Source organism: Ornithorhynchus anatinus, chromosome X1 (genome assembly GCF_004115215.2).
Source record: "Ornithorhynchus anatinus isolate Pmale09 chromosome X1, mOrnAna1.pri.v4, whole genome shotgun sequence".
NCBI classification, from domain to species: Eukaryota; Metazoa; Chordata; class Mammalia; order Monotremata; family Ornithorhynchidae; genus Ornithorhynchus; species Ornithorhynchus anatinus.
In genome coordinates this window covers 59797229-59822869 of record NC_041749.1, presented here as the reverse complement: position 1 = coordinate 59822869, position 25641 = coordinate 59797229, and the positions used below count along the sequence as shown (strand labels likewise).

Sequence of the window (25641 nt, the reverse complement as noted above, 5' to 3'; positions counted from 1 at the left end):
ATAAATACGATTGAATTAATGAATGAATGATTTGCTCTGAAGAACAAATATTAGCCTCAAGTTCAATTTGTGTAGTTTTTCCAGTTTTTCCAGCCTATAAACCCTAATGCTTTTTTGGTATTCGTATTATCATTATTTTACACAAGCATGCCACTTTTTAGTCCCAGAGACTCAAACGTTTTTCCTGACCTGATAGATACCTTCACCATATCTTTAATTTAATTCATTCTATTATAAAACGAAAAATTTTATCTTATGAGATAGACTTGGTTGCTGAAGAATAAAATAACTGTTCTGGATACTGAATGGTTGTACTAGAAATGAATCAAGTTGCAAATAGTTTATATTACTGCTGAGTGCTCTAAAGATTGATTGGCAAAATGTACACATTATGATTAAACTCCAAGATATTTTCATTAAACTAAAAAATTCTCAAAATTTCCTTTTGGTACGCTCTCTTGAATTTAAAAAATGGCCAACACAATATTGTATCTCAATGGGATATATAAAGGATAAAAGATAATACAGGTAAAAATACTTTTCCCCATAAATTTCTACAAGACTGTTCAGAGTATGTCTTACAAGCTAACTGAATTACTGTCACATATCTTGAAATGTATTTCATGTCCAAAGCATTCTAATCACACAGAAAGAAAAAAAATTATAAGAGATTCTAGTAATATTTACAGGCAAAGAAAAATCGAAGCAGTTCAATTTTTTCTTCTAATCACATAGGTAAAGGAAGCCCATTTAGTTTGTTTATGTCTATTTTAAAGAGTGATGTATTCTTTATACTATTCTGATAAGAGGTACTGGGGCTTGAAACCTATTAGACATTTTATCTGGCAATCATTTAACTGGCTTTCATTACATAAAACAGTTGAGCTAAAGTGAATTTGTTTGGCAAAAGTGGGTATTGGCATAACAGGTCTGAAGGGTCAAAATCACTGGATGAAAGTCCAGAAAGAAAGGCATTTCTTTTCATCAAACACTCTTGCCTCTGCACCTCAACCCAAGAAGCTAGTACTAAATGCTGGCTTGCTCATGCGTTCATGCACACATGCATTCATAATAACTGACCTTCCCTAGGAAGGTCCATTAAGTGAAGCTCATTTCAAGCACAGATGGTCTTGAATAGTTTAATGTCTGCCTGGTGGCCAGAATAAGTGAATTCTTGATGGTCTTAAACTTCTGATCACATACATGCAGCCAAGAAGGAAATGAAAACTTGTTTATCATCTTGATAAACAACCCCTTTCATTGCCTCAGGATGCTCTATGGAACTCAGCAGAGTCAAATACTATTAAATTGTCATCACTGTCAAAGAGAGAAGTTATAAGTTTTTCTACCTGAGTCATAGTTAATGCCTTCCACAATGTATAACATAAACCAAGCATTCTGTTTGCTTTTTAAAAAAATATTTGCCTATAGATCAGTTGGAGCCCCACGAGAACATGAAGATAAGTTAGAATTTGGAAGGACAAAATTTGCTTTAATTTTTACCCCTCAACTAGGTCCAGAAATAGGGTAACAATCTCCTTTTTTCTAGAAAAGCAGAATTCTGAGTGGCCTTCTATGGGGTTAGGCTTCAAAATACCTTATTCCACTAAATAAAATTTGAATTCATCGACCCTTGGGAAATGGAAGGAGTGAGGAGAAAAAGGCAAAAAAAGAATGGACATAGAGACAAATGTAGACACCTGGTGGAGGTGACAGATACACATTCATTCAGAGGTGATAGATACACTTTCTCAGACACACACACACAAAAACATACACATACAGAGGCAGACACACACAAGTCCAGACTAAGACAGACCAACACAAATTTAAAGACTCACACATACAAATATGACAGACATATACATATATATATAGCTCAACAAGGCACAAACAATCAGAACATACAGTTACAGAGACATAGATTGTAAACACCTTGAGAGTAGGGACCGTTTCTCCTACTTCCATTCTATGTTCACAGTTGCAGTGCTCCACACACAGTAAACAATCAATACTAATGATGATGATGGTTATTATTATGATGGTATTTGTTAAGCACTTACTATATGTCAAGCTGGTACAGATACAAGTGAATTGTGTTGGAAACAGTCCCTTGTTCCGGCATGGGGCTCACAGTCTAAGTAGGAGGGAGAACATACATACAGGTGAATATATCCAGACAGATTTGCAGCTGGAGTGGGTGAATGACAGCACTAAGAGTACTGCGGCCAGCATCTTTGGCTCCCAAATGCCAGCCACAGCTAGTAATAATAATAATAATTGCGATATTTGTAAAGAGCTTCCAATGTACCAAGCATTGTACTGAATGCAGGTGTACTCAGAAAATCAGGTCTCCCACATTGGGCTCACAGTCTACATAGGAGGGAGAATAAGTATTGAATCCCCATTTTCCAGATGAGGGAACTGAAGCACTGAGAAGTTAAGTGACTTGCCCAAAGACACACAGCAGAGCAGAGTGGCAGAGTTGGGTTTAGAATCCAGGTCCTCTGACTCCCAGGCCCATGATCTTTCCACTAGGCAACACTGCTTTTTGGTGTGGCAGCCATAAGCAGTTATTGTCTGGGGCTGAAGAAGCTAGAGAACTTGGGATGTGGTAGCAGTAGTGACATGGAACTATTACTGCCATTTACCTCATTCCATCATTGCCATACTTCATTTTGGGCTCCAGTGATCTGCCTTGATCAACATTATGGAGGTTACAGTTAAAAAGTACTTCTCTCAGACCCTTGGTTTTCTCTCTAGGGATGGAGTTTTGGGAAATTCCACTATCCTCTAGGTCCTTTACCCATTTCATGGCTTCTCTCTCTCATCCAGGAATGCTACCCCAGTCCCAGGCAGTAATCAAAGAGTTGGTCAGACTTTTTCTGCCCATGTTGGTCCAGCTGTGGTTGGGACTACTTGCCCAGAACACAGCACCCATCATCTCCAAGTCCTTCTGACTACCCAAGAAAGAAAAGGACTGAAGGGAAGAGTGAGTGAGTGGGCAGTTGATTAGCAGAAATGGTAGGCAGGGAATGTGAACTTCTTTCGTCCCCTGTTCTCTCCCCCTCCCTCCAGGCTCGTATAATAATAATAATGATAATGTTGGTATTTGGTAAGCACTTACTATGTGCAGAGCACTGTTCTAAGCGCTGGGGTAGATACAGGGTAATCAGGTTGTCCCACATGAGGCTCACAGTCAATCCCCATTTTGCAGATGAGATAACTGAGGCACAGAGAAGTGAAATGACTTGCCCACAGTCACACAGCTGACAAGTGGCAGAGCTGGGATTCAAACCCATGACCTCCAACTCCCAAACCCGGGTTCTTTCCACTGAGCCACGCTGCTTCTCTGCCTTCAGGACATCTCCACCTGGATGTCTTCCCGCCATCTAAAACTCAACATGTCTAAGACTGAGCTCCTTATTTTCCCTCCCAAACCCTGTCCTCTCTCTGACTTCCCTGTCTCTGTGGATGGCACTACCATCCTTCCCATCTCACAGCCCCGCAACCTTGGTGTCATCCTTGATTCTGCTCTCTCATTCACTCCACACCTGCCGGTCTCACCTTCACAATATCGCCAGTATCACCAAGATCCACCCTTTCCTCTCCATCCAAACTGCTACTGTGCTGGTACAAGCTCTCATAATATTCCAACTGGATTATTGTGTTAGCCTCCTCTCTGATCTCCCTTTCTCTCGTCTCTCCCCACTCCAGTCTATTCTTCATTCCGCTACCCGTTATCATCTTCCTACAGAAATGCTCTGGGCATGTCACTCCCCTCCTCAAAAACCTCCAGTGGTTGCCTAGCAACCTTCGCACAAAACAAAAGCTCCTCACTCTTGACTTCAAAGCTCTCCATCACCTTGCTCCTATCTCACTTCCCTTCTCTCTTTCTACTGCTCACCCCACACACTCCTCTCCTCTGCTGTTCACCTCCTCATGCTTCCCTGCTTCCGCCTGTCCCGCTGTCAACCCCTGGCCCATGTCCTACCCCTGTCCTGGAATGCCCTCCCTCCTCACGTCCGCCAAACTCTCTCCCCTCTTCAAAGCCCTATTGAGAGCTCACCTCCTCCAGGAGGCCTTCCCAGACTGAGCTCCCCTTTCCCTCTGCTCCTCCTCCTCTCCCCATTCCCCCTTCTCCCACCCTCTGCTCTTCCCCCTTCCCCTCCCCTCAGCACTGTGCATATTTGTATATACTATTTATTACTCTATTTTGTTAATGATGTGTATATATATAGGATTCTATTTATCTTGATGATATCTATGCCAAACTACTTGTTTTGTTTTGTTCTGTTTTGCTTTGCTGTCTGTCTCCCCCGTTTAGACTGTGAGCCCGTTATTGGGCAGTGATTGTCTCTATCTGTTGCTGAATTGTACATTCCAAGCGTTTAGTACAGTGCTCTGCACATAGTAAGTGCTCAATAAATACTACTGAATGAATGAACTTGTGATGCTGAAGGAGATGGATTTCGTGGGTGAGTTCCACTCTAACCCCCTACAGGGGAGGTGAAGGGGGGAAAGGGAGACTGACATGCTGGAGTGCTGGGCAGATAGGAGAATGAAAAGGAGCATATTAGGAAAGAGGAATGAGAGGTAAGAACTGGTAGATGATGGATATTATCCATTTCTCGGAGAGGGGGATTTCAAACACAGAAGTGGATCTTTTTCTTCTCTGCTTCCCGAGGTTGTAACATTTTTATTTTTTCTTTAATTTTGTGGTGCGTAGGTAACTCTAGGTGAAGGGAGACTCTTCTCCCTTTCTCTACCACTCTTCTCAGTTCAACAATATTTTCTGCTCCTTACTGGAGAGCTTTAAGAAAGGAATAGATATCTGTTCTGGATGGTTTCATTATTCACCTTCCTTAAAAGTTGCTGACTGGCTCAGATAATTTTTCAATACCCCTTGATTCTGATTCAGCAACTTGCTTGGATTCTGGGACAGCATCCAATACATTTTTTTTCCTAACCAGTACACATTATTATCATCAACAACATCATCATCATTATCATCATCAACATCAACATTTATCGATCACCTAATGTAATAGTGATAGTATTTATTATCATTAATGTTTTATTTATGTATGTAGTGAGAAAGAGCATGGCATAGTGGATAGAGCATGAGCCTGGGAGGCAGAAGGTTATGGATTCTAATCCCAGATTTGCCACTTGTCTGCTGTGTGGCTTTGGGCAAATCACTTCACTGATCCTCAGTTACCTCATCTGTAAAATGAGGATTGAGATTATGAGCCTAACATGAGACAGGCACTTGTCCATCCTGCTTTACTTGAATCCACCCCAATGCTTAGTACAGTGTCTGGCACAAAGTAAGCAATGAATAAATACCAGAATCATTATTGTTATTATCATTATTAATAATTATTAAACACTTGGGAGCATATAGTAGAAGTAAAAGATGCAGCTCCTGTCCTTGAGGAGCTTACAGTATAATAGGGGATACAAATGATTACAAATTGCTAAATGTAGTAAAAGAGTAAGGCTAAATGTAGTAAAAGAGTAAGGCAATTGATACAAAAGATAAAAATGAAAAGCAAACAATGGAATAAATAAATCACCAACCAGTAATCGGTGGTATTTATTGAGCACTTTTTAGATACTGAGCACTACACTAAGCATTTTAGGAAACTGATGATAGTGCTGATATCAGGAATGAAGGACAAATATCAGTTTTGAGATTTCAGGACCAAAAACTTGCATGAAAGATTTGATTCTACTGATACTGATTTGCACAGTGCCACTCACATTTTATCTTCCCTTACTGTCATGCTCCCACTTAAGCTCAGAGTGAAATGAAAAAGTAGCCAAGGAGGAGCACAGCATTTTGCAGAAGACATGCAAAAGGTTGTTTTTTTTTAACATGCAGGACTCCTTTACAGCCAAAGTGACCATATTCATTCATTCATTCATTCAATAGTATTTATTGAGCGCTTACTATGTGCAGAGCACTGTATTAAGCGCTTGGAATGTACAAATCGGTAACAGATAGAGACAATCCCTGCCCTTTGACGGGCTTACAGTCTAATTGGGGGAAACAGACAGACAAGAACAATAGCAATGAATAGGATCAAGGGGATGAACATCTCATTAAAACAATAGCAAATAAATAGAATCAAGGTGATGTACATCTCATTAACAAAATAAATAGGGTAATGAAAATATATACAGTTGAGCGGACGAGTATAGTGCTGGGGGGATGAGAAAGGAGAGGGGGAGGAACAGAGGGAAAGGGGGGAAAAGAGGGCTTAGCTGAGGAGAGGTGAAGGGAGAGTAGAGGGAGCAGAGGGAAAAGGGGCGCTCAGTCTGGGAAGGCCTCTTGGAGGAGGTGAGCTTTAAGTAGGGTTTTGAAGAGGGGAAGAGAATTAGTTTGGCGGAGGTGAGGAGGGAGGGCATTCCAGGACTGCGGAAGGACGTAGCCCAGGGGTCGACGGCAGGATTGGTGAGAACGGGGGATGGTGAGGACCATAGTATAGTGTCAATGCTATGTCATAGCATTATGACCAAATAGGGGTTGTCTTGATAGTTGCTGTGTTCTTGCCACCCACACTAGCCAGATACTTTTTAGGATCTCTGTTGGATATGACCACCTGATGTACCACCATAGGTGATTCTTTGGTCAGAAACCTTCATTGTTGATGGCATAGCCCAGCAGCAGAACTGGGACTAAACCCACGGTCTTCTGATTCTAATAATAATAATGATAATAATACTTAAGCACTTACATATGCTAAGCACTGTACTAAGCACTGGGGTAGGTACAAGATAATCAAGTGGGACACAGTCCTCAATCCACATGGGGCTCACAGTCTAAGTAGGAGAGAGTAGGATTTAATCCCCATTTTACAGATGAGGAACCTGAGCAGAGAGAAGTTAAGTGACTTGCCCAGGCTCACTCTGAAAGCAATTGGCAGGGAGATATTAGAACCTAGGTCTTCTGACACCTAAAACCATGTTCTTTCCATTAGGCCATGTTGCGTCTGAATAGTGCTCTTTTCACAGGACCAACAGCAGGGCTCAGTTAGGAGAGTACAATGAAGGTAGAAGATATGATCTCTGCCATAAGCAAGCTTACGCTCAGACAGGGGATACCAAATAATTTACAGTTAGGAGGAAAAAGAGAATGGAAAGACAAGGAAGGTGAATAAATAAATAAGTACTTGAATAGTAGGGCAGCTTAATCAAAACATACAAAAGTGCCTGAGAGTGAAAAATGCTGAGCAGGTAGTTGGGAAGACAGGACCTGGGGAAAAGAAGAATGAATCAGGAAAAGCCTCCTGGAAAAGGTAGGATTTTGGTAGGGTTTTGAAGGTGTGGAGTGCCATGGTCTGCTGGATTTGAAGGGGGAGAAAAGAGGAAGTGCATCAGCCAGATATCAGAGTCGGGAGAGTTGAGGATGAAGCACAGTACGAAGGTTAGCTGGAAGGAAGAAAAATTGTGAGCAGGGGTTTAATGGGAAAAAAATCATTCTTAAGAGGGAGAGAGAGAGGATTGAGTACCTTAAAGTCAATGGCTAGCCCACACATGAGAGCTAACATGACTGATGGAGTGGCATGATTAGAAAGGTGGAGATTTATCAGGGAAAACCTTTGCAAAAAAGTGACTTTTTATGAGGGCTTTGAAGAAGTGAGGAATATATTTGATTGTACTTGTGGGGAGAAACAGCATGGGCTAGTGAAAGATTACAGGACTAGGAGTCAAGAGACCTGGATTCTAATTCCAGTTTTGCCACTTGCCTCTTGTCTGAGTAAATCACTTATCATCTTCTCTGTGCTTCAGTTTCCTCATCTGTAAAATAGGGAGAAGATACCTGTTCTCCCTTCCCCTTAGACTATAAGATCCGCGTGGGACAGGGACTGTATCCGATCTGATTATCCTGTATCTAACCCAGTTCTTGGCACATAACAAGTACTTAACAAATACCACAATCTTTATTATTGTGGTATTAACTAATTATACATTGAGTTCTGTGCAGGGAAAAGGTGTGAACAATGTTTCAGAGATGGGAGAGATTTGAATTAAGTACAGTTAAGAAGTTAGCTTGGGAGGAACGAAGAGTTGTAGCTGGGACACAGCTGCAGAAAAGTGGGTAGAAAAGCTGCAGAAAAGGGAGACAGCTAGGGAAGAGCCTTACAGTCCATGGTGAATATGATAAGCAATGGGCAGGCATTGAAGTTTTTGAAGAGGGGAGTGATGTGTTCTGAATAGTATCAAATCAAAGAAGCAACATGGCCTAGTGGATAGAGCATGGGCCTGGTAGTTAGAAGGAGCTGGGTTCTAGACCCATCTCTGCCACTTGTCTGCTGTGTGACCTTGGACAAGACACTTAATTTCTCTGTGCCTCAGTTACCTCATCTGTAAAATGGGGATTAAGACTGTGAACCCCGTGTGGGACATGGACTATGTCCAACCTGATTATCTTGTATGTATCCAAGCACTTAGAACAGTGCCTGGCACAGAGTAAGCACTTAACAAATGCCATTAAAAAAGAGAAACTGATTCTTGGCACATACTGGCATATAAACTCATTTTTGAACGTAATTGCTAGCCCATGGGGCTTTGCTCATTTTGAAAAGCTGTTCATGACCATCATCATCGCTTCCTGTGTGTGAGTTTCTAGAACACAGTCATCAGTGGAGAGAAGCCCCTGCATGAACTGATCCAAAGACTTTCAATGATACTCTGTTGAGTTGAAAGAGTGTTTCAGAGGATTGAAATCACATTCTGATCCAGCTTTCCTTGATTTGTCCTCCAGAACAGAAGCAAAGTATAAACTGAGAAAATTTGGATTGGTGATGAGGAAAGGAAAAGTCCAGACATCTTCAGTTTGGTCATGGTCAGGCATATCACTGGGGAATAATTTTAGGATCCCAAAGCACTTATGTACATATCTGTAATTTATTATTTATATTAATGTCTGTCTCCCTTTCTAGACTGTAAGCTCACTGTGGGCAGGGAATGTGTCTGCTTAATATAATTGTTATATTATACTCTCCCAACCATTTAGTACAGTGGTCTGCACACAGTAAGTACTAAATAAATATAACTAAATGAATGAATGACCTTTATAAACTTCTCAGGGGCAGCAAAACCTTTTTAGTAGTTGCCACACCCAGATCTATAGATGATGCCAAAACTTTAACAAGGTTTATGACCACCCTATATAATCTCTGACATCCTCTGAACTTCTGGATCTAATGGGCAGCAAGTTCATGCCCGTTGTATTCTATCCTTGGCTGAAGCAACTTGGAAATTCTAGGAGATCAGAGTTAGCAGTATTCTTCAGAGTCCAGGAGGACTTGGGTTAGGATCTTGCTAACAATAGGGAGTGATGAGACCCACAATACTTTCCATACTTCTGGAAATAGTTTAATTTTACTTACACAATATTCCATAGAAAGAGAAATAATGACATTTATTGGGAGTGTTTGAACCACATGAAGCACTCGACTAAGCACTTAGAAGACTAATAGAGATATCAATATGCACATGGTCCCTGACCTACACAGAAGGCTTACTATCTAAAGGGTGGGGTTGAGAAGGAGTCACTCAGGGAAGAATAATGTGGTAAAGGCACCTCAAATAACCCTAGTAATAGCAGTGCATAGTTGCTGAGAGGAAGTAGATCTTTGGCTCTTCATCACTCATTGCTCCAGACTGTCACAACCATCCAATGTTGGGAAGGCAGGCTTCAAGCTGTGTGGCTACAGCTTCTGCCTACTGTCCCCTCCTGTTGGGGGTGGGTGTTGTCCCAGATGACCACAGCAGGGAGGAAGTGAAGGGGGTACCCCCATACTCTGGGGACTGATGGATTTTCCAGCATTGAGTAGAGAACATCCCTTCCCTAAATAGATCTTGGCAGGAATACCTACAGATCCAGGAGCTTTGCCATTTTTCATGGCTCTAATTGCAGTGGAGGCTTCATTAAATGTTGGAGGGAGACTGCTTCTTCATATGTTGGCAGATTAACTACTCTTAATCGAGTCTCATCTTCGTGAATATCATTGTGAAGTGCTATTGCCCTCATATATCAAATTATATGTATCAATAAATAAAAAGAAAACAGTGCCAAGGGCTGCAGACATCAAACATGACAGCACAACAAGGGACAGCCTTTTTGTATGCATAATGTGGCCGTGACTGTGGGTCCCACATTGGCCTACTCAGTAACATACACATCCCTAGGTGGATATAACAATCAGTGGCATCTTCTTTGAGGATGACAGCTGGATACATATGAATAGATAATAACATGTCAAATTCGGTGTCCAGGTTTCAAACGACTGCACTTTATAAACATTCATTTAGTCATGATAATGCAATTCTCTTGCCTAGTAGCCCACACTGAAATAGGATTTCCCACCTCCCTCATTAAAGGTTCCTCAACCTCTGTCATTATCCTAGGCACAGAGCTGAGAGGGGAACCAGCTAAAACTTTGTCCCTCTTAAATTTAGCAGTTTCCTCCAAGGGTTCAATTTTAGGAGATTGAAATTTCTCCTACAGCACATGTTGGCAAACCTCTAGATCTGGGAGAAATATTACATGCCTCTATCCTATACCTACCCAATTCATGTCCCACTCACTGAAGTATTATTGTAAGGGTCTGAATTAACTAGACAACCTGTAATTACCATGATGGCACTTAGTTCATTAATTCAAGGTGTACAGAAGGGAACTGAGAGCTGAAATTCTAATCTAGATTTCACACAAAGTCTTTGACAGTTCGGAGAAATAGAACAAAGGAACAAAAAGTACCGGATGCCCAGACCATTTGATTATTCCCCTCCCCTTGTGAAGGTATCAGTATTTTTGCTGGTTGAACAACAATGAAAGAATTACCCGAGAAAGCAGAGAAGTGCTATGGTATTTTATATTATATTGTAGCTTCTTTTCTATGTGGCCACACAATTTGTAAAAAAAGGGGGGCTCTGAAATGAGGTTGAGCATTGCCAATTTCGCAGGAGGAAATGTGCTGTACATGTTTTCTGTTTTAAAATAAAATGAGGGGCTTGGGGATTCAAGTATATTGCAGTAACACAAAATGTCTACACAGCTCTGTCTTTTGGGAACTCCTAGAAATCAATTCGAAAGAGATGTATGATCCCTCTCCAGTAATCCTGATCATGGAGAGGGGATTGTTACCTGGCCAGGGTGGTTTGGGGTGACATTTTGTATTTATGTCTTGTGTTTGGGTCCTGGGCCCCGTAATTTATACATCACCCTGGATCTGGTATATTTACATTGAGCAGCCATTTTGTCTTGCTAGACTATAACATGTTTAAAGAGCCATTAACATATCTCTTGTCAACATTTTCCTGAATAAGAATTTAAATTTGGGCATTGTTCCAGTCCATCAGATCAGTAACATGCTATTTTAACACATCCCTAAATATGCACTTTAAAATAGACTAAAGTGACTCTGAGGGAGCTGTGTCATAATCTAAAAACTATGGAGAATGACATCTTTATAATCCACAATTGGACTATAATATTGCCACTAGAAATATAGTATCACCTAGCAGAGTTAACATGTAAAAGCTGGGCCCAAAATCATACTTTCAGGGTCTTCTGTAGTTTCTTCATCATTTTTAACTCACTCCTGCCAAAAGTCATTGGAACCTTGAAGCCCTACTGTTGCTGTACTCCATTCCCTCCATTATTAATGGATACTGATAGACTCTTACAGTATCTGAATTGCTAGGTTGCTGTAGGTTATTTTCTTGAAAGATAAGATCATTTCCTTAGCATATTCTGGGGTCTCTAAGGAAAAAAATCCAATTGCTTTCTCTAGGTATCACCAGAATGCTTCCTTACAAGATCTGCATTCATAATCATTCTAGTTCATTTTCTGCAAAGACTGTTTAAAGACATTCAGGATAAGTCCATAGAAAAGGGACAAGATAATGAATTTAGTTTCAAAAAGCAAGGCAAAGTTGCATGGTTTTTATTTTTAAAATAACACCTTAATCAATCATTGTTATTTATTGAAGGCTTATTGGGTGCAGAGCACTCTACTAAGCACTTGGAAGAATACAGTATAACAGAGTTGGTAGACACATTCAGTTCCCACAGTTACTGTCCTGTTACTTAACATTTTTTCTCAACTTTCTTTTTCCTTGCATATAGCCCTGAGTATTAGAAAAAACTGGAGTTTGACTTTTCAGAGATGGCTAGTACAGTTTTGCCATTCTGGGATTTAGACAAGAAAGGAAATGCTGAAACATGCCCCAGAATGCAGATTGCCTGGCTGGTTGACAGCAGTGTCATCCATGTGCCTGCTCTTTTACAATTTGCAGCCCAATTTTCTCAGCCAAAGGGGCTCAATTGTTTTGGATGAGAAATTTCAGTTACATTCCAAGCATGAAAGTATTGCTGCTTTCCTAAACCCGATCCCTGAACTGATAGCCAGACCGTACTCCCCGCCAACCCCTTTTTTCATTATGACATCTAACTGCCATCAACTAAGTTTCTTCATATAGTTTTCTTTGACTTCTCTGTTCTGCTGACATTCATCCCACCTCTGGCACACAGCAGTGCACATACCAGATGTAATCATCTCAAAGCCCTGCACCTTCTGTACTTTACCAACTCTGATTTATCACTAACTGCAACCTAATCTGTCACCTCACATAATCCCCCTCCCCCACAGATTCAGTTTTAACCTCCTATTCTGACCTCCAAACTTTTTTTAATGGTAATTGTTAAGTGCTTACAGGGTGCCAGGCACCATACTAAGCGCTGAGATAGATACAAGATAATTAGGTTGGACACAGCCCCTGTCCCACATAGGAATCACCATCTAAATTGGAGGGAGGATGATTTAATCCCCATTTTACAAATAAAATAACTGAGGTACAGAACAGTTAAATGATTTGCCCCAGGTCACAGAGTGGATAAGTGGCAGAGCCAGGATTAGAACCTTGGTCCTCTGACTACAGACCTGTGTTCTCTCTACTAGGCTATGCTGCTTCTCTGGATTCTGCTTCTCAGTGACTCTGGATCCACTTCTCCTAATCCAGTGTACCATACCTCTTTCTAGGCTGTACTAATGCAGCTGGTGGAAACTCAGGCACCAGGCCAACTTCTGCCATTACACATTCCCTCTATCCTGTTATAGCTCAGCTCTCTTTCCTACTAGACAGCATTTCTATTTCTTCCTCATCAAATTTTGTACTTGGATCTGTACCTTTTATTTACCCCACCCTCAGCCCCAGAGCATTTATGTACATATCCATAATTTATTTTAATGTTTGTCTCCCCCTATAGATTGTAAGCTCCTTGTGGGTAGGGAATGTGTCTACCAACTCTGTTGTACTCTCCCAAGTGCTTAATACAGTGCTCTGCACAAAAAAAGTGCTCAGTGAATACAGATAGAGTTTCTTGCAGACTTTTTGAAGTTGTCACTAAGTTCCAGGAGTGTAGCCATCAGATGATATAAATCCATTTTGCAATATATTCGTTTTAACATTAATGAAAATCTGTAACATATTAAGCAATGTTCAGTCCAGCATTTATTGCCATTCATATTAGCAGTACGCTCAGTTCTTCTATAATGCAAGAGTTAGGTTTCAGAACAAACTTGTGTTATAAGAAAGCTTGCCATATATTACCCAAATCTCAGTATCTGCCACATGCATGTGCAAAGTAGTTTCTTCTGACATTCCATCGCTTTGCACGCAGGCAGACTTGCTTTTGGGAAAGAACATTCCCTTATTCCCTATATTCATTTTACCCAACTGTGTAATGAAAACATTAGTTTGAGCTTCATTCAGATCTTGTTGTTAAGCAGAGATACAGTAAATAAGATATTATTGCTTAGCATTTTGGTGCATCCAAGATGTCTGTCCCTTATTCAGCAAGAGACAATTTCCAGCTTGTGTTCAGCCCAGTCACTAAGCTCAGCACTGGTAATGGAAGTGGAGTACTTTTATTTTTAATAACTTATTAAGGATTCGGGTTGTTGGGAAACCTGAGAAAAAGAAATGTATGATTGCAATGTTGATGCCAGCCTTCAATCAGAAAAGGGAAGAACTGCCTGGAAGAAAATGTGTCCAGATAAAAGTGGTCATCTTTTAGCAAAAAGCCTATTTTCGGTTTAGTTTCTCATGCAAATAGTGCCATTCTTCTTCATACATGACTGTTCTGATCATTGCCATGGAAATTACAAAGTCCAGCATCCCAAGCGTTAGAACCAGAGAATTTAGTTTTTTGGTATTTTTTATTGGTTGAAGTCCATGAATTGTGATCCTGTAAAGGACTGGGTTTGAGGGAGGCATCACTTTCGAGGTACCCTCTTTGCTATTCAGGGTGCACACTGCATTCCTTAGTAGGGTTGCTCAGACACCTAGAGAACCTCCAAATAGTACTTCTGCCTCTTCAGAATCTAGTGACCTCTGCTTTGGGTCCCAAGCTTGCAAAAGACAGGCACTATTGGCAGAGTATACACTTGATTTGTTTTTCTAGTAGTAATTAGGGGTTCTGCACAATTAGCAACCACCCACGAATCCATGAACGGTACATGACAAAGTACTAAAATTGGTCATTGCATAAATCCCTTGGGAATATTTTGACGTGCAGGGATGGAGCCGGCCGCGGCACGGGAGTAATGCAGAAGGAATTGCTGGGGTATCATCACTCTTGTTGCCTCCACTTCCTTACTTGAAATGGTGGGGGCCTGGATGTAGAGTGAGTCAAGCCGGCTGCTCCCACGTGAACAGCTGCTCTCCCTCTCTCCACTCTCCCACTTTCTGCCACTTTTGATCTGTCAGTAATTTTAATTCATGCAGCTTGTGAAAAGTATCCTCAGCAGTTGGCAATGCTGTTCTGCACACTCTCACCCAGTCCAAGAACATGGCCTAGCGGAGAAAGCACAGGCCTGGGAATCAGATGATCTGAGTGTGTAATCGCAGCTGCGCCACTTGCCTGTTGGGTGACTTCTGGCAAGTCACTTAACTTCTCCGAGCCTCAGTATCCTCAGCTGATGATCCCCATGTGGGACAGGGACCACGTCTGACTTGATTATCTTGTATTTAATCCAGTGTTTGGCACATAGTGAGCGCTTAATAAATACCACGGTTTTTATTATTATGGCCAATATCATGCAATGCATGAAGTCTAGCTGACAGAAAATATCTGAATATCCTCTTCAACAACAGAAACTACTGTACCGTCATCTGCTTCAAGACCCTTTTCGAGGTAGCAAATTCACTTTCACAGTGCAATCGTTGGGATCTTCATTAACCTAACCTGCTGCAATTCAATATTTAAAAACTCTGGGTGGGAATATCTTGTTTCAGAAAGTGGCCTGGATATTCAGAGGTGATTTAAACAAGCAGGAGATAAAAAATTAGGGAAGCTATTCCCAGAAGGCTCTCTCTTGAATCTGAGAAAAAAATAACAAGCCCGCTACAGATATATTTTCAGAATGTCAGTAAGCTACCCCTTCTTATGTTTACTTTTTTTAACATCGAAGGTACTCTCCAGAGGCATCTTAGCATGCAAAAAAATTTCAGATCTATTTTTGCCATTAAATATCTCCTATAGTCTGTTTGGCTATTTGCCTTTATTTGCTATCACTGAGAAGATAGGTTCTCTTATTTATATTCTTATTTATAAAATAGCATGCACTTCTGAATTTCAGTTCTATTAAGTGTGCCCCATATAACCTCTTTCTTTCAACAGATAATCTAAACTATCTTGCATAACTGACCATATGTGATTTTTAGTGTTCATATAGGAAAGTAATGAGGAAATAAGAAATGCTTACTCGCTAGCATTTATGAGCAGTAACATGGAGAGACCCTGTTAAGTATGTTAATGATCTTAATCATGCCCTTAAGGAGGTTCACAGTTTGGACATTCAGTGATTGTAGTCAGCATAATGTTTTTATCTTGTTCTGGGTGTACAAGGGCAAAATTAAGTGGAGAGTTGAGCAATTATCTGGTGAATTTAATTAGATGCTGCCATTACATATCATTCAATCCAAAACATTTCTCTCTTTCCTCAATAACAGTGTTATCACAGCCATGCCCCAAATTACCTCAACTTTCCACTTTGCTTTGGTCAGGCCTATAATAGCAAGATATATCAGTTTATTCAAGATAAAAACAAACAATGACCTGAGTTATCTGGTTGCTTAGAGAGAAAAGATTTCCTCAAGTATCCTAATGATCAAGGCTAAAGTATATTTAATCTACTAGTGTAGAATTAAGCTGAGTTCTATAGTTTGGTTACTTAAGCAAACTCGTTGCCACAACTCTGGGAAGGTAGATGAATTGTCTGGGAATTGAAGACAACTTTGGATTTCTGAGAAGAATTTAAATGAAAAATTTTGAGTCTAATTCTTCCTCTTGGGAAGAAGGGACACCAAGTGTCTAATGTCCAGGTAGAGACACCGTCACAGGTATAAGTGTGGGAAGGGAGGTGACATTACTCAAGAAACTTATATGATCTAAAGGCACATAGTGGCATCAAGGAGGGGGGATACCCAGGGGCAGGTGGCAAATCAAATTGATGACATGAATCCTAGCAATCTCAAGACCACTGATCTACTCTCCTATGACATCATTTCCCCATTTTAAAATGTGCTCTATTTACTCCATGGTCCCCTCTAGGTATTGTCCCATCCTCCTGCTCCCATTTCTATCTCAACACCTCGAACATGTCATACATACACCCCCCACCTTAATTCCCTTTCCACTAAACTTCTTCTCAACCTGCAGTTTGGCTTTCAACCCATTCACTCCACTGAGACTTCCTCTTTCCAAGTCACCAATGACATCCACATAACAGTGTTCAAAGAGCTATACTCCATCCTGATCCCCCTTGATCTCTCTGCTGATGTTTCTTCCTTTGAAACACTATTATCCTCAATTTTGCTGACACAGTACTATCCTAGTTCTTCTACTCCTACCTCTTTGTCCACTCAGTTTCTTTCACTCAGTCCTCCTCTGACTCTAATCTTCACCTGTAGTAAATAATAGTATTCATATTTGCTACTGGGAAAAAGCATTCAAGGGGGAATAAGACATGGACTCTGTCTCCTGAAGGGATCACAATCTGAGTGCCTCACTCTCCTCTTTCTTCACACAACCTTGATGTCATCCTCACCAATTCATTCCCATTCAAATCCCACATTCAGTCTACAACCAACAACTGCTCCATTTTCCTGCACACCTTGGGGACGTTGCTGACTTGATTACCACTTATCTACCCCAGTGCTTAGTACACAGTAACCACTTAAAGATACAATTACCATTATTAATAAAAACTCCTCACAATTGGTTTCTAAGCTCTCCACTCTCTGGCCCCACCCTACCTTCTCGCTTTTACCCCTATTCCCCCATTTTATCTCTTCATTCATCTAAACTCTCACATTCTTTACCCAATTTAAAACTCCATCTATCTTTCCTTCCCTCCCCATCCAAACCACAACTCCCCCCCACCCCCCCCCCCCGCATTTAAAGCCATCCTATAATTTCACCTCCTCCAACAAGCTATCCCCAGTTGATTTCAATCAATTAACCAATGGTATTTATTGAGCACTTGTGGGATAGGGGCTTGGGAGAGTATAATAGGGATGGTAGAGAGAATTACTGTTTTCAAGGTGTTTAGTGGGGGAGACAGTAAAATCAATTACAGGTAAGGTAAGCAGCAAAGCATAAAGACATGTATGTAAGTGCTGTAGGGCTGGAAGTTAGGTATCATAGTACTTATGGGAAGCCCACCCAAATGCAGAGGCAATGAAGAAATGAGGGCAAACTGAGTGAAGAAAAAAGAGTTTAGTAAGGAAAGGCATTTTGGGAGCAGTAAGACTTTGAAGATGGGGAGAGTGGGGGTCTGTCAGCTATAAAGGGGAAAGGAGTTCCAGGCCAGAGGGAGGATATGAGTAAGGGGACCAAGGTGAAAGAATTGTGGTCCTAATTCTTCCATTTGTTTTCTGTATGATTTTAGGCAGGCTACTTAAATTATCTGTGTCTCCATTACTTCATCTTTAAAATGGGGGTTCATATGTGGGACATAGGCTGTGTCTAACCTGAATAATTGTATTTATCCCAACACATAGTACAGTGTCTGGCACATAGTAATAACTTAACAAATACTATTTAAAACAAGAAATGGGACTAAAACATAAGAAACAGGTTGGTTCTAAAGTAGTGAAGTGTGGTGGCTGGGTTTCAGTGGGAGAATAGTGTGGTAAGGCAGGAGGGGAAGATCTGATTGACAAAGCCAATGGTATGGAGTTTCTGTTGGCAGAAATGGATGGATAACCACTGGAGACTTTTGAGGAGGGGGGAGATGTGTGTAAAACTTTTTTTGTTTGTAAAAATGATCTGGGCAGAAGATTAAAATATGAACTGGAGTGCTGAGTGGCAGAAAGTCAACAGACTGTAGTAGTCAAGATAGGATATAACTACTGGAACCAGTGTGGTATGGTAGTAGTTTGGATGATGTGGAAGGAGTGAATTCTGGAGATATGAAAAGACAGGATTTGGTGACAAACTGAGTATGTAAGTTGAATGAGAGAGAGGAGTCCAGGGTAAAGTCAAGGTGTCAGGCTTGTGAGAGAGGGAGAGTGGTGGTGCTATCTACAATGATAGGGAAAGTTGGGGGAGGAAAGGCTCAGCACCCTAAGCCATATCTTCACTTTGGCCAACTCTAGCACTTATGGATTCATCTACCCTCTCCTAGCACTCATGTATAGAGGAGTGTGGCACAGCATAGTGAGAAGAGCATGGGCCTGGGAGTCAGATGACCTGGGTTCTAATCCTAGCTCTATCATATGTCTGCTGTGTGGCTTTGGGCAAGTCACTTAACTTCTCTGTGCCTCAGTTCCCTCATCTGAAAATGGGGATTAACTGTGAGCCTCATATGGGACAACCTAATTACCCTGTATCTACCCCAGTGCTGGCATAGATACAGGATAATCGGGTTGTCCCACTTGGGGCTCACATTTTTAATTCCCATTTAATAGATGAGGTAACTGAGGCACAGAGAAGTTAAGTGACTTGACCAAGGTCACATAGCAGACAAGTAGCTTAGAGTGTCTGGTTCATAACAAATACTTAAATACCACAATTACTATTATTACATAAGTAAAAGTCATTTGGGGACAGAACAGAATGTTTAACAATTCTACCAGTTCAGATAACTAGCTCTCAAGTAATGATTATCTGTTTAAAGATGGCACACACCAAGTTCATATGGAAAATGGTGCATGGTAGGGGAAGAGGAGGAAGTTGCTTTCCCATCTGTAGCTATTTAAATTAGTTTGTTAATGCCTTCAGGGCCTTAGTTTGAGGTAACAGCTGGTAATCTACTAAATGAAAATATACTAGATTAGAAGCAACAGACTTGCCATTATTTCCAAGTTCAGGCTATTACAAAGCATGTTATTCATTTTCAGCAGATGAAAACCCCATTGAACGCTTTTGTCTTTGGCCTTCAATCTATCAGCACTGTGTGATTCTGCCAGCATGCCCCCTTCTGTCTGGTTAGGACAAGAAGCACTTAATAATTTCCATAAACTAATACAGGAGGTCCCTGAAAAGTCAATCTATGAGACTAAAAGACACAATCTTTTTTCTTTCTTTCTTTCACAGCATTGAGTCAATGCCAATAAATTCACTTTCGAGATCCAAAGAAAAATAACATTGTTCTCCTGCCAGTACTATAAAGACAATATCCAAACAAAAATTAAGTCAATGGCATGAAAATATTTACTACATTTATTCAAATGACTTCAGAAAGATTGTATGTATTTGGTACAGTGTGGGATTTATTTTGCTTAGATGTATGAAAAGACAGGCCTGTAATAATGCAAATCAATGGGGCAGTCAGTGTTTCCAGCAATACCAATTTTGCTTAGAGCTTGCAAATTCATCATTATCTCTAGGAAAACAGGATGTTGGGGTGACAGGAGTATCAGGGTAAAAGGAAATACTATCAGCACCCCCCATATAACTGGGGGCACACTTCCTAGCCTCTTCTCTTTGTGCCTCTTGAACAATGTGCTTAATGTCATATTATGATTTGCCTCAAAGAATCCTGAAGGAAATGCCCCATCCCTAAGTATTGCCCAGCAGAAGGTCCTTCTCCTTCCCCAGCCCCATTTCCTTCTTCCTTTCATGCTGAAGGCACCTGAAGTACCTGGACAATGTGAATGAATCAGCATAGACTTCAGATTCCTCCTATTTAGTCACTGTTAGCCCTTACTATTCACGTTTGGGAAGCCAGGTGAAGCAGTTAAACTTCACCCATGTTCACAGGTGAAAGATGGTATGGTATGAAAGATGTTTGTATGGTATGAAACGTTATTTCAGAAGGGTTTTGAAGGTGGGGAGTTATGGTGTGAAGGATACAAATGGGGAGATGGTGAGTAAGAGACAAGAACAAGGCACATTGCATAGGTTGCCTTGAGAGATAAGACAAAGGCAAGCTGGGTTGCAGTTGGAGAAAAGAATGGGAAAGGTGAGGGGGTGAAGGAGCTGACTGCTTCAAAGCCAATGGACAGAAGTGTCTGCCTGATGCAGAAGGGAATAGGTAACCACTGATGATTTTTAAAGAGTGGAGAGGCAGGTGTAGACTGTTTTAGAAAAGTGATGTGGGGAACAGAGTGAAGTATGGTCTAGGGGCAGACTGTCCCCTTCTCCTTGAAACTTCATATTAATGCCTGTCTCCCCCTCTAAACTGTAGTTTGTGGGTAGGGAATGTGTCTACCAACTCTGTTACATTATACTCCTCTAAGTGCTTAGTACAGTACTTTGCACACAGCAAGCACTCAAACACAGTTGATTGATTGATAAGTGACAAGCAAGGAAGCTGATGAAAAACTTCAGTTAGAATATAAGTGCCTCTACCTGTGCTGTGGATGTTTGGATGGAGATAAAGGTGTGGATCTTGGAATTGTTGTGGGGAAATAATGGGAAACAGTTTTGCCTAGTTAATACAGCACAGACCTGGGAGTCAGAGGATCTGGGTTCCAATCCTGGCTCTGCCACTGCCTGCTGTGTGACTTTGGGTAAGTCACTTCAATTAATCATTTACTGAGTACTGTGTTGAGAGCACTGTACTAAGACCTTGGGAGAGTACAATATAACAGTCGATAAACATGTTCCCTGCCCACAGTGAGCTTACAGACTAGAGAGGGAGACAGACATTAAATTTAATAAACAACTTCTCTGTGTCTTAGTTTCCTCAACTACAAAATGGAGAATCAATACTGGTTCTCCCTGCTACCTAAAGTGTGAGCCCCAGTGTGACAGACTGAATATGGAGGTTGTCAGAGAGAGAGTCAAGGATATTTCCAATGCTATCACTTGATAGAGGGAGAGGATGACTGCATTGTTGGTTTGTGATAGGAAAGAGAGGTGGAGAGGATTTGTGGGTGGGTGGGTGGAAGTGTGTGCACAGGGTGTGTGTGTGTGAGAGACACAGAGAGAGAGAGAACTGAGTACAATGTCTCCACTGGGCAGTAAGGGCTGTGTCCTGCCCATTGATGATACAGCACAGTGAGCACTGAGCCACACTTTGGCCTCAAGGATCCTCCCACCACCATCACTTTACCCTACTCACTCATCAGCATGAAAAGAACTGGGGCAGAACCAAGCTGCACAAGGAGCAGTTTCTCAACAATTTCAGCATCTCCTCCTCCTACCCTCCCTGAAGTGGTTGGTTCTATGCACAAATTTCTTCCCACATCATTGCTCTGCCACTCATCAGGAGAGATGGCATCTTTAGGGCACTAGCTGGGCAATTGTCCTCATTTGCTTTATCATAGGGGCAGCCCCATCTAAAATGATATGACATTTCATATACATGTAACATTCCAAATATCTAAATACATAAAATAAAAAACTATTTCTTTTCATTGTGTTAGAAGCTCTTTGACATGGGAAAAATATGGTTTGTTTGAAATTTTCTGTATAATCTCACCAATCTGACCAGATATTTATCTGCAGTTCTTGATGAATTTACAGATCGTGGAATGCAATGAATCTCAAAAGAAAATGTACAAACTTCTATTTGTCCTCTTCTAGTTGCCACAGAGTGGAAAAAACATTTTTTTTCCACATTTTATTTGGTTTCCACAGGACTAGAAGTAGAGACATTGAAACTTGTCTCAATTTCTAATTCAACTTCTCTCATTATTAAGTTGTATGCAACTTGATGGGCAGGTAGACTGAAATCAGGGTACAGTTTCAAATCCATATTTTCAATGCTGGGTAACCTTGAGCAAGTTACTTAAATTCTCTGTACCATAGTTTCCTCATCGGTAAAGGTTGGATGAAATATCTGTTCTCCCACTCAATTAGACTGTGAGCCCCGTATGGGACAGAGACTGTTCCCCATCTATTTTGTATATACCCCACTGCTTTGTGTAGTGCTTGGCACATAGTAAGTGCTTAACACATACTGTTATTGTTATTATTAATAGTTTTTTTGTTTAAATCACATTTGTAATTGAGGTAAATCTGGAAAAACACCATGCACCTAGATTTAAAATTCAGCAATGTTTTGCCATATCAGGTTTAGATATGATCTTGGAAATGGAGTTTATTTCCAGGCCAATTCTCCACTATGGTATCTGCTGAATCAACGTGAGAATTGCAATTGTTAGTCATTAGGGAGAACCAGGAGAACAAGAAATGCTAAGATATAGCGGGAGAGAAAGAGCTGACTGTATAATAATTTTAAATCAGGCAGATTTTTTATTCAGCGTGGTTCTTAAAGTCAATTCCTTCTCATATATGGGCAAAATTGTCTCCCATTGAAGAGCATTCATTTGTTCTTTCTTTTGTATCTGCAGCCTAGTAATGTCTGTCTTTTCTAAAATTACATATAATGGTACATAACTGCCATAATCCACTTCATACTGAACCTCTTTTCATGAGAATAGAGAATAGCATGCTTGGATGCTTTGACTAGCCACTGCAGTTATTTCTAATCAGAGTGTCAATATTCTTTTTTATTGCCAGAAGGAGGAACGTGTGAAGTTATAGCAGCACACAGATGTTGCAATAAGAATCGAATTGAGGAAAGATCACAAACAGTAAAATGCTCCTGTCTGCCTGGGAAAGTGGCTGGAACTACACGAAACAGACCTTCTTGTGTTGATGGCAAGTAGAAAACATGGTGTCTATCTAATTATCCATCTGCATCTGCCTATCACTTGCTACCGTTTAGGTTCTAGGATGTACCCTAAACAAGAAAACCTATTTTTTTCTCCAAAGCTCTTAGGGTGGGATATAGACAGGTATATATACCTGATACCTAATTTTGCTTCCAATTTTCTTATTTGAATGAAAAACATTTTGAAATACCTACTCTTTGAATTGGCTGAACAGAATGTGAACATATTTGCTGAAGCATATTCATCCTTCTTTGGGGAGGGGAGTGTGTTACGTCTGGAAATCAAAATTTCTTGTTTGAGGCTTTGTTATTTAATAGTTCAGAATTCCAAGAGAAGGTTTCCCATTGGAGCTCAACTTGAATGGGCACAACTGAGCTGTGTGCCTTTTTAAAAGGAGCTTCTGGATATTTTGAGTAGTGACTGTGTGACCCAGGCTTATAAAGGGCTATAAAATTTTCAGTCCATTATTGTCATTTACATGCATACTAGATGATGGTGGAGAGAACAGTTTCTAATTTACCCATCTGTATAGGTTTAATTTGATCCTGTAGAAGTGAAATGTTTTCCCACATTAAAACCATGGCTTCCACTCTGTGCTTTGCTTCAAGTCCAATAACTTTGACCGATAATTGATTAGTTACCGAAGTGCAACTTGAAATGTAAGAAACTAGAATAAATATAATCTAGTGGCTTAAGAAGGCCATAACTAGTAAGCATTATGAAAAATCTGTTTTTATCCTAAGGTTTTGACTCCTAATTGAAAAAGAGGGAAAATACAAGTTTATAGCAATAAATCTTCATTTCATTTCCCATAGTAGTTTTTTTTCTTTTTTCTCTTTAGTGAACTAGAAATCTAAAAGCTTCCAGAGTTCAGGACAAAAAGCAACAAAATTTCCCAACAGTAGTTCAGTACCCATCCTGGCAAAGGAGAAGTAGCATCAGGATCAATGTTCATTTGAGAGTTCTATGCTTCAGCAGTATTTTGACTTTCAAAAAGATATACATTATAATCTTAGAAAATCTGATCATTTTGGGAAGTGGATCATCAGTTTCTCAGAACGTTAACAAAAAAAAATCTACACTTTCACATCCAAAGTTGATCTATGGGGTTATCCAATTACAGAGGTTTTCAGCTAAATAAAGATTTGCATCTATTAGAGCCATCTTATCAAGCTCATTCTTGTGGCTTGGCCACTAGTGCAATCATACCTATGTGGGTCCCCCTTTAAAAGAGCTGCTATAAATGGTTTTAATACATAAACGTGTGTGTGTGTGTGTGTGTATATATATATATATATATATATAAAATATTTATCAACTTAGTTCATTGCTTTTAAAATAATAAAGGCAAATGAAATTGGTGAGTTGCATTAAATTGATGTTTTCCATATGCAATATTAGTGGGAGGGGCTCCCATGGGAACAGGGATAGTGGTAAAAGATTGGGAGAGAGAAATGGCAGGAAAAGGTTGGTGGGGGTGCAGAGAGAAAGGCATACACACTCTCATCCCTGCATTCCTTTACACACTCACACTCTCCCACATACACACACTCATACCTGTGCCAGTGTCTCTCATAGACCCCCATACAAACTCTCATCAACATAACTAGAGAAGCAGAGTGGCTTAGTGGAAAGAGCACGGGCTTGGGAGTCAGAGGATGTGGGTTCTAATCCCGCCTCTGCCACTTGTCTGCTGTGTGACCTTGGGCAAGTCACTTAACTTCTCTGTGCCTCAGTTATTTCTTCTGGAAAATGGGGATTAAAAGTGTGACCCCCATGTGGGACAACCTGATTATGCTGTATCTACCCAGTGCTTAGAACAGTGCTTGGCACGTAGTAAGTGCTTAACAAATACCATCATTACTATTATTATTATTATAACTACAATCCCACATAATACAGTATCTTTCTCCCACACACACAAACCTCATTCCCTCTCACACATATCCTCTCTCTCTCATACACTTTCTCATACACACATACATGCACATACTCAGGCATACAGTCAACCAAATGATCCTCTCCTTGGGAAGTTGGAGGCCACAGCAGGAAAAAAGAGACACAACTGAGTCTGTCCTTACCCTGCTTCTCTCTATAATCAGAATCCTGATCCAGACTGGAGGTGTTGCACTGCTACTTTTGTTGCCAAGAGCAGTTTTCTAGGATTTCTGGCCCATGAGAACTACGTTTAGAATGACTTGGAGAGCAGAGCCCAGTAACAGTCCTGATTCTGCCACTTGGCTGCTGTGAGACCTCGGGCTAGTCACTTCACTTCTCTGGGCCTCAGTTACCTCATCTGTAAAATGGGGATTAAGACTGTGAATCCTATGTGGGACAGGGACTGTGCCCAACCTGATCTGCTTGTAGCCACTCCAGCACTTAGTAAAGTACCTGGAACATAGTAAGTGCTTAATGAATACCATAATTATTATTGTAATCATTATTATCAATAGTGTTAATGGTAACTTCAGTTAGGAGTTGTATAGTCAG

The 25641-nt window shown here is 40.6% G+C and overlaps 1 protein-coding gene across 1 annotated transcript in view; it reads left to right on the top strand.

Moving 5' to 3' along the window:
- TAFA1 (TAFA chemokine like family member 1) overlaps positions 1-25641 on the top strand; it is a 542679-nt gene that overhangs the window by 403125 nt on the left and 113913 nt on the right. The window contains exon 3 of the mRNA XM_029049804.2: positions 22997-23137. Within this exon, the coding sequence (XP_028905637.1) occupies positions 22997-23137 (141 nt within the window). The remainder of the gene's footprint in view (positions 1-22996; positions 23138-25641) is intronic.